The 14,314-nt window shown below is 48.2% G+C and overlaps 1 protein-coding gene across 1 annotated transcript in view; it reads left to right on the top strand.

Annotated features, from left to right (window-relative positions):
* Positions 1-1,980: 1,980 nt before the first annotated feature.
* LOC147094562 (NACHT, LRR and PYD domains-containing protein 3-like) overlaps positions 1,981-14,314 on the top strand; it is a 37,653-nt gene continuing 25,319 nt past the window's right edge. The window contains exons 1-2 of the mRNA XM_085974393.1: positions 1,981-2,175; positions 2,275-2,340. Of these exons, the coding sequence (XP_085830519.1) occupies positions 2,070-2,175; positions 2,275-2,340 (172 nt within the window). The 5' untranslated portion in view covers positions 1,981-2,069. The remainder of the gene's footprint in view (positions 2,176-2,274; positions 2,341-14,314) is intronic.

Below are 14,314 nucleotides of genomic sequence, written 5' to 3' on the forward strand. Positions count from 1 at the left end.
CTTTGTGGACAGGACATACCTGGACAATTCTCTACATTGTCGGGCAGATTCCAGTGATGTGGATATACTGGAACAACTTCACTAGATGTACGGTTAGTTCCAGAGCACAGATCTTCAACACCACAGCCAGAATATTGACGGGACCTTTAGCATTTGCTGTGCCCAGTTCATTCATTTGTTTCTTGATACTGAAATGTGGGGGACCTCTGCACTAAATCTCACACCTACTGTACATTCTGGAACTTTTGTCACCTTTAGTGCTTCCTCCAAGTTGTGTTCAAAATGGAGGAGCACTGATTCATCGGCTGAGGGAGGGCGGTAGGTGGTAATCAGCAGGAGGTTTCCTTGCCCATGTTTGACCTGAAGGCATGAGATTTCCTTGGCTCTGGAGTCAATGTTGATGACACGAAGGACACTTGCATCTGAGGGTACATCACTGCGCCCACCACTGGTGGGTCTGTCCTGTCCGATGACTGCTGATGGCGGTACCTGGGACTTTGCCTAATAACTATGATTTTAAATGTATCACTATGTCACACAGTTGCTTGACTAATGTGTGGTCCACTTCTCCCTACTTTGGCACCAGTCCCCAGGAGTTAATGAGGAGGGATTGGCAGGGTTGACTGGGCTGGGTGTTCCTTTGTGGTGTCCGAATCCAATGCCGAAGCTGAGCGGTCCGCCCGGTTTTATTCTTCTGTATCCTTCTTTCGAGAGGCTTTCTAGGCCATTTCAGAGGCCATCACGTTGGTGAAGGACTGGAGTCGCGTATAGACCAGGCGTAAAGGGCATTGGGTTTTACAACAATCTTTACTAATATCAGCTTTTTGTTTTGAAATGTTTCAAATTTGAATTCAATTCATGAAACGTCCACGATGATATTTGGACCGTTATCTCAGGATTACTTGTCCAGTAACATAACCAACAGGCTATCGTTCTCCACACCTCGCCCTCTCTATATCATTACCCGTCCAGTAACATAACCAACAGGCTATCGTTCTCCACACCTCGCCCTCTCCATATCGTTACCCGTCCAGTAACATAACCAACAGGCTATCGTTCTCCACACCTCGCCCTCTCTATATCATTACCCGTCCAGTAACATAACCAACAGGCTATCGTTCTCCACACCTCGCCCCCTCTATATCATTACTCGTCCAGTAACATAACTAACAGGCTATCGTTCTCCACACCTCGCCCTCTCCATATCGTTACCCGACCAGTAACATAACCAACAGGCTATCGTTCTCGACGTCTCATCATCTCTCTGTCCGTTGTCTGATTGCACCTCTGAAGTGCCTTTTGACGCTTTCTTTTCTGCATTAAAGGTGTTATATAAATGTAAGTTTTGCTGATAAGTCCTGACTACACCAACCCCATTGCTGGATATCTGTTCCCGGTTACCGAGGTTTCATACCGGCAGCGGATGTGTAAAATAACGGGTGTCGGACATTTCAATTACCGGGGGGAAAGCGATTAGATTTTTCATTATTTTTATTGGTCGATTCTCCAGCCCTACACCAACAGTGATTGTTTCGATTAGTCAGTGTAATTTCTCAGGCAGTTTTCTAGCTGTTTCTCTCACTTCCGATTCGTTCCTTCCCTGCCACTAGAGTTCTGACTCGCTGCTTTTTTATTTCTCGGGAAATCACAAAGTGCAGCAGCAGGAAAAACTGAGAGAAAGGAGTCTATCATATTGTCTGTCAGTAATCTGATGTCATGTTGGACACTGAAGGACAGAGACAAATAATCACATTAAAACTGCTCTCAGTGATTCCTCACTCTCCGAGAACTATAATTCATCAAATTTCTTTGCCGTTAATGACTGAATCAAGATATTTACAGAATATTCAGCCCATGTTCAGAATGGATCAGAACCCGGCACAGTGACTGCTTCCTGTGCTCAACAACTGGGAGATCCCATCACTGAGCAGATCCTTTCCTTCTCATTCTCGGTGTTTATATTTCACTCAGCTCCTCAATTCATTCATTACTATTCTTTACAGAAAGTCACTGAGCTCGCGGAGAAGGGAAACCGGGCGGACAGTTCCAAACTTCTCCTAACTCTGGTGATGGAGAAAGGCTCTCGGGCCCGAAGGGTGATGTGGGAATCCTTTGTGAAAATGCGCCATGGGGTACCAAAGCTGGACAAAATACTGAAAGAAATACAGGAACTTGGTACGGTAAAATCACACTGAATTCAGTTTCACATTCAAACAGGATTTTACTATAATATTACACAGATCTGATTTCATGAACACTAATTGATTTAAACAGGTTCTGAACCATTTGATTACATGAACATCGCACGAGGTTTATCCGAAGTACCCAGTCACTTGAGAGGTAAGTGATGAAATGGAGATTTCAAACCGTTTATCTCACTATAGAATCCAAATATTTGACTGGAGCTGATTTGTTTAAATGTTGTCAGAATCTGTGAATGAGAAGGTCCAAGGCTCAGGGAATAGGATTGAACATTATTTGGATTCGTGATTAATCCACAAAAGTTCTGCATAGATTCAATTTACAAATAAAGCTGATTTTTGAATTATTGGTAAATTTGCAGGTCTTGTATGCTCCAGTTAATCCAACTGCACATTGCCTACACCTGGCAGGATCCTGATACACTGTGAAACCCCATACACATCTGGCAGGATCCTGATACACTGTGAAACCCCATACACACCTGGCAGGATCCTGATACACTGTGAAACCCCATGCACACCTGGCAGGATCCTGATACACTGTGAAACCCCATACACACCTGGCAGGATCCTGATACACTGTGAAACCCCATACACACCTGGCAGGATCCTGATACACTGTGAAACCCCATACACACCTGGCAGGATCCCGATACACTGTGAAACCCCATACACACCTGGCAGGATCCTGATACACTGTGAAACCCCATACACACCTGGCAGGATCCTGATACACTGTGAAACCCCATGCACACCTGGCAGGATCCTGATACACTGTGAAACCCCATACACACCTGGCAGGATCCTGATACACTGTGAAACCCCATACACACCTGGCAGGATCCTGATACACTGTGAAACCCCACACACACCTGGCAGGATCCCGATACACTGTGAAACCCCATACACACCTGGCAGGATCCTGATACACTGTGAAACCCCACACACACCTGGCAGGATCCCGATACACTGTGAAACCCCATACACACCTGGCAGGATCCTGATACACTGTGAAACCCCATACACACCTGGCAGGATCCTGATACACTGCGAAACCCCATACACACCTGGCAGGATCCTGATACACTGTGAAACCCCATACACACCTGGCAGGATCCTGATACACTGTGAAACCCCATACACACCTGGCAGGATACTGATACACTGAAACCCCATACACACCTGGCAGGATCCTGATACACTGCGAAACCCCATACACACCTGGCAGGATCCTGATACACTGCAAAACCCCATACACACCTGGCAGGATCCTGATACACTGTGAAACCCCATACACACCTGGCAGAATCCTGATACACTGGGAAACTCCATACACACCTGGCAGGATCCTGATACACTGAAACCCCATACACACCTGGCAGGATCCTGCTAGACAGAGAATAGCCACACACACCTGGCAGGATCCTGATACACTGTGAAACCCCGTACACACCTGGCAGGATCCTGATACACTGTGAAACCCCATACACACCAGGCAGGATCCCGATACACTGTGAAACCCCATACACACTTGGCAGGATCCTGATACACTGTGAAACCCCACACACACCTGGCCAGATCATTATACCGTGTGAAACCCCGTACACACCTGGCAGGATCCTGATACACTGTGAAACCCCATACACACCTGGCAGGATCCTGATACACTGTGAATCCCCACACACCTGGCCAGATCATTATACCGTGTGAAACCCCATACACACCTGGCAGGATCCTGATACACTGTGAAACCCCATACACACCTGGCCAGATCATTATACCGTGTGAAACCCCATACACACCTGGCAGGATCCCGATACACTGTGAAACCCCACACACACCTAGCCAGATCATTATACCGTGTAAAACCCCATACACACCTGGCAGGATCCTGATACACTGTGAAACCCCATACACACCTGGCAGGATCCTGATACACTGGGAAACCCCATACACACCTGGCAGGATCCTGATACACTGTGAAACCCCATACACACCTGGCAGGATCCTGATACACTGTGAAACCCCATACACACCTGGCAGGATCCTGATACACTGTGAAACCCCATACACACCTGGCAGGATCCTGATACACTGTGAAACCCCATACACACCTGGCAGGGTCCTGATACACTGTGAAACCCCATACACACCTGGCAGGATCCTGATACACTGTGAAACCCCATACACACCTGGCAGGATCCTGATACACTGTGAAACCCCATACACACCTGGCAGGATCCTGATACACTGTGAAACCCCATACACACCTGGCAGGATCCTGATACACTGTGAAACCCCATACACACCTGGCAGGATCCCGATACACTGTGAAACCCCATACACACCTGGCAGGATCCTGATACACTGTGAAACCCCACACACACCTGGCAGGATCCTGATACACTGGGAAACCCCATACACACCTGGCAGGATCCTGATACACTGTGAATCCCCATACACACCTGGCAGGATCCTGATACACTGTGAAACCCCACACACACCTGGCCGGATCCTGATACACGGTGTAACCCCACACACACCTGGCAGGATCCTGATACACTGTGAAACCCCATACACACCTGGCAGGATCCTGATACACTGTGAAACCCCATACACACCTGGCAGGATCCTGATACACGGTGAAACCCCATACACACCTGGCAGGATCCTGATACACTGTGAAACCCCATACACACCTGGCAGGATCCTGATACACTGTGAAACCCCATACACACCTGGCAGGATCCTGATACACTGTGAAACCCCATACACACCTGGCAGGATCCTGATACACGGTGAAACCCCATACACACCTGGCAGGATCCTGATACACTGTGAAACCCCATACACACCTGGCAGGATCCCGATACACTGTGAAACCCCATACACACCTGGCAGGATCCTGATACACTGTGAAACCCCATACACACCTGGCAGGATCCCGATACACTGTGAAACCCCACACACACCTGGCAGGATCCTGATACACTGTGAAACCCCATACACACCTGGCAGGATCCTGATACACTGTGTAACCCCCATACACACCTGGCAGGATCCTGATACACTGTGAAACCCCATACACACCTGGCAGGATCCTGATACACTGTGAAACCCCATACACACCTGGCAGGATCCCGATACACTGTGAAACCCCATACACACCTGGCAGGATCCTGATACACTGTGAAACCCCATACACACCTGGCAGGATCCTGATACACTGTGAAACCCCATACACACCTGGCAGGATCCCGATACACTGTGAAACCCCACACACACCTGGCAGGATCCCGATACACTGTGAAACCCCATACACACCTGGCAGGATCCTGATACACTGTGTAACCCCCATACACACCTGGCAGGATCCTGATACACTGTGAAACCCCATACACACCTGGCAGGATCCTGATACACTGTGAAACCCCATACACACCTGGCAGGATCCTGATACACGGTGAAACCCCATACACACCTGGCAGGATCCTGATACACTGTGAAACCCCATACACACCTGGCAGGATCCTGATACACTGTGAAACCCCATACACACCTGGCAGGATCCTGATACACTGTGAAACCCCATACACACCTGGCAGGATCCTGATACACTGTGAAACCCCATACACACCTGGCAGGATCCTGATACACTGTGAAACCCCATACACACCTGGCAGGATCCCGATACACTGTGAAACCCCATACACACCTGGCAGGATCCTGATACACTGTGAAACCCCATACACACCTGGCAGGATCCCGATACACTGTGAAACCCCACACACACCTGGCAGGATCCTGATACACTGTGAAACCCCACACACACCTGGCAGGATCCTGATACACTGTGAAACCCCATACACACCTGGCAGGATCCTGATACACTGTGAAACCCCATACACACCTGGCAGGATCCTGATACACTGTGAAACCCCATACACACCTTGCAGGATCCTGATACACTGTGAAACCCCATACACACCTGTCAGGATCCTGATACACTGTGAAACCCCATACACACCTGGCAGGATCCCGATACACTGTGAAACCCCATACACACCTGGCAGGATCCTGATACACTGTGAAACCCCATACACACCTGGCAGGATCCTGATACACTGTGAAACCCCATACACACCTGGCAGGATCCTGATACACGGTGAAACCCCATACACACCTGGCAGGATCCCGATACACTGGGAAACCCCATACACACCTGGCAGGATCCTGATACACTGTGAAACCCCATACACACCTGGCAGGATCCTGATACACTGTGAAACCCCATACACACCTGGCAGGATCCTGGTACACTGTGAAACCCCATACACACCTGGCAGGATCCTGATACACTGTGAAACCCCATACACACCTGGCAGGATCCTGATACACTGTGAAACCCCATACACACCTGGCAGGATCCTGATACACTGTGAAACCCCATACACACCTGGCAGGATCCCGATACACTGGGAAACCCCATACACACCTGGCAGGATCCCGATACACTGTGAATCCCCATACACACCTGGCAGGATCCTGATACACTGTGAAACCCCACACACACCTGGCCGGATCCTGATACACGGTGTAACCCCACACACACCTGGCAGGATCCTGATACACTGTGAAACCCCATACACACCTGGCAGGATCCTGATACACTGTGAAACCCCATACACACCTGGCAGGATCCTGATACACGGTGAAACCCCATACACACCTGGCAGGATCCTGATACACTGTGAAACCCCATACACACCTGGCAGGATCCTGATACACTGTGAAACCCCATACACACCTGGCAGGATCCTGATACACTGTGAAACCCCATACACACCTGGCAGGATCCTGATACACGGTGAAACCCCATACACACCTGGCAGGATCCTGATACACTGTGAAACCCCATACACACCTGGCAGGATCCCGATACACTGTGAAACCCCATACACACCTGGCAGGATCCTGATACACTGTGAAACCCCATACACACCTGGCAGGATCCCGATACACTGTGAAACCCCACACACACCTGGCAGGATCCTGATACACTGTGAAACCCCATACACACCTGGCAGGATCCTGATACACTGTGTAACCCCCATACACACCTGGCAGGAACCTGATACACTGTGAAACCCCATACACACCTGGCAGGATCCTGATACACTGTGAAACCCCATACACACCTGGCAGGATCCTGATACACTGTGAAACCCCATACACACCTGGCAGGATCCCGATACACTGTGAAACCCCATACACACATGGCAGGATCCTGATACACTGTGAAACCCCATACACACCTGGCAGGATCCCGATACACTGTGAAACCCCACACACACCTGGCAGGATCCCGATACACTGTGAAACCCCATACACACCTGGCAGGATCCTGATACACTGTGTAACCCCCATACACACCTGGCAGGATCCTGATACACTGTGAAACCCCATACACACCTGGCAGGATCCTGATACACTGTGAAACCCCATACACACCTGGCAGGATCCTGATACACGGTGAAACCCCATACACACCTGGCAGGATCCTGATACACGGTGAAACCCCATACACACCTGGCAGGATCCTGATACACTGTGAAACCCCATACACACCTGGCAGGATCCTGATACACTGTGAAACCCCATACACACCTGGCAGGATCCTGATACACTGTGAAACCCCATACACACCTGGCAGGATCCTGATACACTGTGAAACCCCATACACACCTGGCAGGATCCTGATACACTGTGAAACCCCATACACACCTGGCAGGATCCCGATACACTGTGAAACCCCATACACACCTGGCAGGATCCTGATACACTGTGAAACCCCATACACACCTGGCAGGATCCCGATACACTGTGAAACCCCACACACACCTGGCAGGATCCTGATACACTGTGAAACCCCACACACACCTGGCAGGATCCTGATACACTGTGAAACCCCATACACACCTGGCAGGATCCTGATACACTGTGAAACCCCATACACACCTGGCAGGATCCTGATACACTGTGAAACCCCATACACACCTGGCAGGATCCTGATACACTGTGAAACCCCATACACACCTGTCAGGATCCTGATACACTGTGAAACCCCATACACACCTGGCAGGATCCCGATACACTGTGAAACCCCATACACACCTGGCAGGATCCTGATACACTGTGAAACCCCATACACACCTGGCAGGATCCTGATACACTGTGAAACCCCATACACACCTGGCAGGATCCTGATACACGGTGAAACCCCATACACACCTGGCAGGATCCCGATACACTGGGAAACCCCATACACACCTGGCAGGATCCTGATACACTGTGAAACCCCATACACACCTGGCAGGATCCTGATACACTGTGAAACCCCATACACATCTGGCAGGATCCTGGTACACTGTGAAACCCCATACACACCTGGCAGGATCCTGATACACTGTGAAACCCCATACACACCTGGCAGGATCCTGATACACTGTGAAACCCCATACACACCTGGCAGGATCCTGATACACTGTGAAACCCCATACACACCTGGCAGGATCCTGATACACTGTGAAACCCCATACACACCTGGCAGGATCCTGATACACTGTGAAACCCCATACACACCTGGCAGGATCCTGATACACTGTGAAACCCCACACACACCTGGCCAGACCATTATACCGTGTGAAACGAGTGCCTGATGTGGATGTTATCTCTGCCCCTGGGCAGCTATTCAGCACAAACTGTGGTCAGTGGTGCAGAATTGGGAAAAGGTTAAGCATTACCATTGTACATCACCTCATGAACGTCCGATAGTGTTCGCTCTAATCTGAGAAGATGTTCAGAGTTTCACAATCAAACATTAACTGAGGAGGAACATGAGCAATAGGCCGTGTTCTGGGTGATTTGAAATTGACTGTGCCGATTACCTCTGGCAGTAAAACAGACAAACTAGGCACAGAGAATCTTGTTGTACTGAAAGAACCGTCATTTCATTCAGGGGGATTTGAATCCCAATTTAATTATTATCACAAACATATTTATAATTTTCAAAACTACATTATCGGCAACTCGTATCCAAATGAAACGATGGAGTTTAATAATAGTAACTGTTGAAATGAAGTCTGTCTTCCCTAACGTAATACTGAGTGAAGTGGGCGGTAGTTCTAGTTCTGATTCTGATCGATTATCTGATGAGACTGTTATCTAAAAATAATATAAATGTAAAATTACTGAAAGCTGATCGCATTTTCTGAAACACAACAGGAGGATGTTTAGGGGAACACAAGGCTACTTTGGTCCAAACCAGTCTGTCCCTGTTCGAGGTGAACTCACCTTCCTCTCTTCAGCTTATCCACAGAAATACAACCAATTGTCTCTTGTCCCCAATCACACTGCCCCTTAGTGTCCTCCCTGGTAACTGGTCTCCCACTCTACTACCCTTCAGTGAAAAATATTACCCTGATTTCACACAGAAACACAACCAATTGTCTCTTGTCCCCAATCACACTGCCCCTTCGTGTCCTCCCTGGTAACTGGTCTCCCACTCTACTACCCTTCAGTGAGAAATATTACCCTGATTTCACACAGAAACACAACCAATTGTCTCTTGTCCCCAATCACACTGCCCCTTAGTGTCCTCCCTGGTAACTGGTCTCCCACTCTACTACCCTTCAGTGAAAAATATTACCCTGAATTCACACAGAAACACAACCAATTGTCTCTTGTCCCCAATCACACTGCCCCTTAGTGTCCTCCCTGGTAACTGGTCTCCCACTCTACTACCCTTCAGTGAAAAATATTACCCTGATTTCACACACAAACACAACCAATTGTCTCTTGTCCCCAATCACACTGCCCCTTAGTGTCCTCCCTGGTAACTGGTCTCCCACTCTACTACCCTTCAGTGAGAAATATTACCCTGATTTCACACAGAAACACAACCAATTGTCTCTTGTCCCCAATCACACTGCCCCTCAGTGTCCTCCCTGGTAACTGGTCTCCCACTCTACCACCCTTCAGTGAAAAATATTACCCTGATTTCACACAGAAACACAACCAATTGTCTCTTGTCCCCAATCACACTGCCCCTTAGTGTCCTCCCTGGTAACTGGTCTCCCACTCTACTACCCTTCAGTGAAAAATATTACCCTGATTTCACACAGAAACACAACCAATTGTCTCTTGTCCTCAATCACACTGCCCCTTAGTGTCCTCCCTGGTAACTGGTCTCCCATTCTACTACCCTTCAGTGAGAAATATTACCCTGATTTCACACACAAACACAACCAATTGTCTCTTGTCCCCAATCACACTGCCCCTTAGTGTCCTCCCTGGTAACTGGTCTCCCACTCTACTACCCTTCAGTGAGAAATATTACCCTGATTTCACACAGAAACACAACCAATTGTCTCTTGTCCCCAATCACACTGCCCCTTAGTGTCCTCCCTGGTAACTGGTCTCCCACTCTACTACCCTTCAGTGAGAAATATTACCCTGATTTCACACAGAAACACAACCAATTGTCTCTTGTCCCCAATCACACTGCCCCTTAGTGTCCTCCCTGGTAACTGGTCTCCCACTCTACTACCCTTCAGTGAAAAATATTACCCTGATTTCACACAGAAACACAACCAATTGTCTCTTGTCCCCAATCACACTGCCCCTTAGTGTCCTCCCTGGTAACTGGTCTCCCACTCTACGACCCTTCAGTGAAAAATATTACCCTGATTTCACACAGAAACACAACCAATTGTCTCTTGTCCCCAATCACACTGCCCCTTAGTGTCCTCCCTGGTAACTGGTCTCCCGCTCTATTACCCTTCAGTGAGAAATATTACCCTGATTTCACACAGAAACACAACCAATTGTCTCTTGTCCCCAATCACACTGCCCCTTAGTGTCCTCCCTGGTAACTGGTCTCCCACTCTACTACCCTTCAGTGAGAAATATTACCCTGATTTCACACAGAAACACAACCAATTGTCTCTTGTCCCCAATCACACTGCCCCTTAGTGTCCTCCCTGGTAACTGGTCTCCCACTCTACTACCCTTCAGTGAAAAATATTACCCTGATTTCACACAGAAACACAACCAATTGTCTCTTGTCCCCAATCACACTGCCCCTTAGTGTCCTCCCTGGTAACTGGTCTCCCACTCCACTACCCTTCAGTGAGAAATATTACCCTGATTTCACACAGAAACACAACCAATTGTCTCTTGTCCCCAATCACACTGCCCCTTAGTGTCCTCCCTGGTAACTGGTCTCCCGCTCTACTACCCTTCAGTGAAAAATATTACCCTGATTTCACACAGAAACACAACCAATTGTCTCTTGTCCCCAATCACACTGCCCCTTAGTGTCCTCCCTGGTAACTGGTCTCCCACTCTACTACCCTTCAGTGAAAAATATTACCCTGATTTCACACAGAAACACAACCAATTGTCTCTTGTCCTCAATCACACTGCCCCTTAGTGTCCTCCCTGGTAACTGGTCTCCCACTCTACTACCCTTCAGTGAGAAATATTACCCTGATTTCACACAGAAACACAACCAATTGTCTCTTGTCCCCAATCACACTGCCCCTTAGTGTCCTCCCTGGTAACTGGTCTCCCACTCTACTACCCTTCAGTGAAAAATATTACCCTGATTTCACACAGAAACACAACCAATTGTCTCTTGTCCCCAATCACACTGCCCCTTAGTGTCCTCCCTGGTAACTGGTCTCCCACTCTACTACCCTTCAGTGAAAAATATTACCCTGATTTCACACAGAAACACAACCAATTGTCTCTTGTCCCCAATCACACTGCCCCTTAGTGTCCTCCCTGGTAACTGGTCTCCCACTCTACTACCCTTCAGTGAAAAATATTACCCTGATTTCACACAGAAACACAACCAATTGTCTCTTGTCCCCAATCACACTGCCCCTTAGTGTCCTCCCTGGTAACTGGTCTCCCACTCTACTACCCTTCAGTGAGAAATATTACCCTGATTTCACACAGAAACACAACCAATTGTCTCTTGTCCCCAATCACACTGCCCCTTAGTGTCCTCCCTGGTAACTGGTCTTCCACTCTACTACCCTTCAGTGAAAAATATTACCCTGATTTCACACAGAAACACAACCAATTGTCTCTTGTCCCCAATCACACTGCCCCTTAGTGTCCTCCCTGGTAACTGGTCTCCCACTCTACTACCCTTAAGTGAGAAATTTTACCCTGATTTCACACAGAAACACAACCAATTGTCTCTTGTCCCCAATCACACTGCCCCTTAGTGTCCTCCCTGGTAACTGGTCTCCCACTCTACTACCCTTCAGTGAGAAATATTACCCTGATTTCACACACAAACACAACCAATTGTCTCTTGTCCCCAATCACACTGCCTCTTAGTGTCCTCCCTGGTAACTGGTCTCCCACTCTACTACCCTTCAGTGAAAAATATTACCCTGATTTCACACAGAAACACAACCAATTGTCTCTTGTCCCCAATCACACTGCCCCTTAGTGTCCTCCCTGGTAACTGGTCTCCCACTCTACTACCCTTCAGTGAGAAATATTACCCTGATTTCACACAGAAACACAACCAATTGTCTCTTGTCCCCAATCACACTGCCCCTTAGTGTCCTCCCTGGTAACTGGTCTCCCACTCTACTACACTTCAGTGAAAAATATTACCCTGATTTCACACAGAAACACAACCAATTGTCTCTTGTCCCCAATCACACTGCCCCTTAGTGTCCTCCCTGGTAACTGGTCTCCCACTCTACTACCCTTCAGTGAAAAATATTACCCTGATTTCACACAGAAACACAACCAATTGTCTCTTGTCCCCAATCACACTGCCCCTTAGTGTCCTCCCTGGTAACTGGTCTCCCACTCTACTACCCTTCAGTGAAAAATATTACCCTGATTTCACACAGAAACACAACCAATTGTCTCTTGTCCCCAATCACACTGCCCCTTAGTGTCCTCCCTGGTAACTGGTCTCCCACTCTACTACCCTTCAGTGAGAAATATTACCCTGATTTCACACAGAAACACAACCAATTGTCTCTTGTCCCCAATCACACTGCCCCTTAGTGTCCTCCCTGGTAACTGGTCTCCCACTCTACTACCCTTCAGTGAGAAATATTACCCTGATTTCACACAGAAACACAACCAATTGTCTCTTGTCCCCAATCACACTGCCCCTTAGTGTCCTCCCTGGTAACTGGTCTCCCACTCTACTACCCTTCAGTGAAAAATATTACCCTGATTTCACACAGAAACACAACCAATTGTCTCTTGTCCCCAATCACACTGCCCCTTAGTGTCCTCCCTGGTAACTGGTCTCCCACTCTACGACCCTTCAGTGAAAAATATTACCCTGATTTCACACAGAAACACAACCAATTGTCTCTTGTCCCCAATCACACTGCCCCTTAGTGTCCTCCCTGGTAACTGGTCTCCCGCTCTATTACCCTTCAGTGAGAAATATTACCCTGATTTCACACAGAAACACAATCAATTGTCTCTTGTCCCCAATCACACTGCCCCTTAGTGTCCTCCCTGGTAACTGGTCTCCCACTCTACTACCCTTCAGTGAGAAATATTACCCTGATTTCACACAGAAACACAACCAATTGTCTCTTGTCCCCAATCACACTGCCCCTTAGTGTCCTCCCTGGTAACTGGTCTCCCACTCTACTACCCTTCAGTGAAAAATATTACCCTGATTTCACACAGAAACACAACCAATTGTCTCTTGTCCCCAATCACACTGCCCCTTAGTGTCCTCCCTGGTAACTGGTCTCCCACTCCACTACCCTTCAGTGAGAAATATTACCCTGATTTCACACAGAAACACAACCAATTGTCTCTTGTCCCCAATCACACTGCCCCTTAGTGTCCTCCCTGGTAACTGGTCTCCCGCTCTACTACCCTTCAGTGAAAAATATTACCCTGATTTCACACAGAAACACAACCAATTGTCTCTTGTCCCCAATCACACTGCCCCTTAGTGTCCTCCCTGGTAACTGGTCTCCCACTCTACTACCCTTCAGTGAAAAATATTACCCTGATTTCACACAGAAACACAACCAATTGTCTCT

This window comes from Somniosus microcephalus, unplaced genomic scaffold (genome assembly GCF_052327205.1).
Source record: "Somniosus microcephalus isolate GS21.2 unplaced genomic scaffold, FLI_Smic_1.0 unresolved_chr1, whole genome shotgun sequence".
NCBI classification, from domain to species: Eukaryota; Metazoa; Chordata; class Chondrichthyes; order Squaliformes; family Somniosidae; genus Somniosus; species Somniosus microcephalus.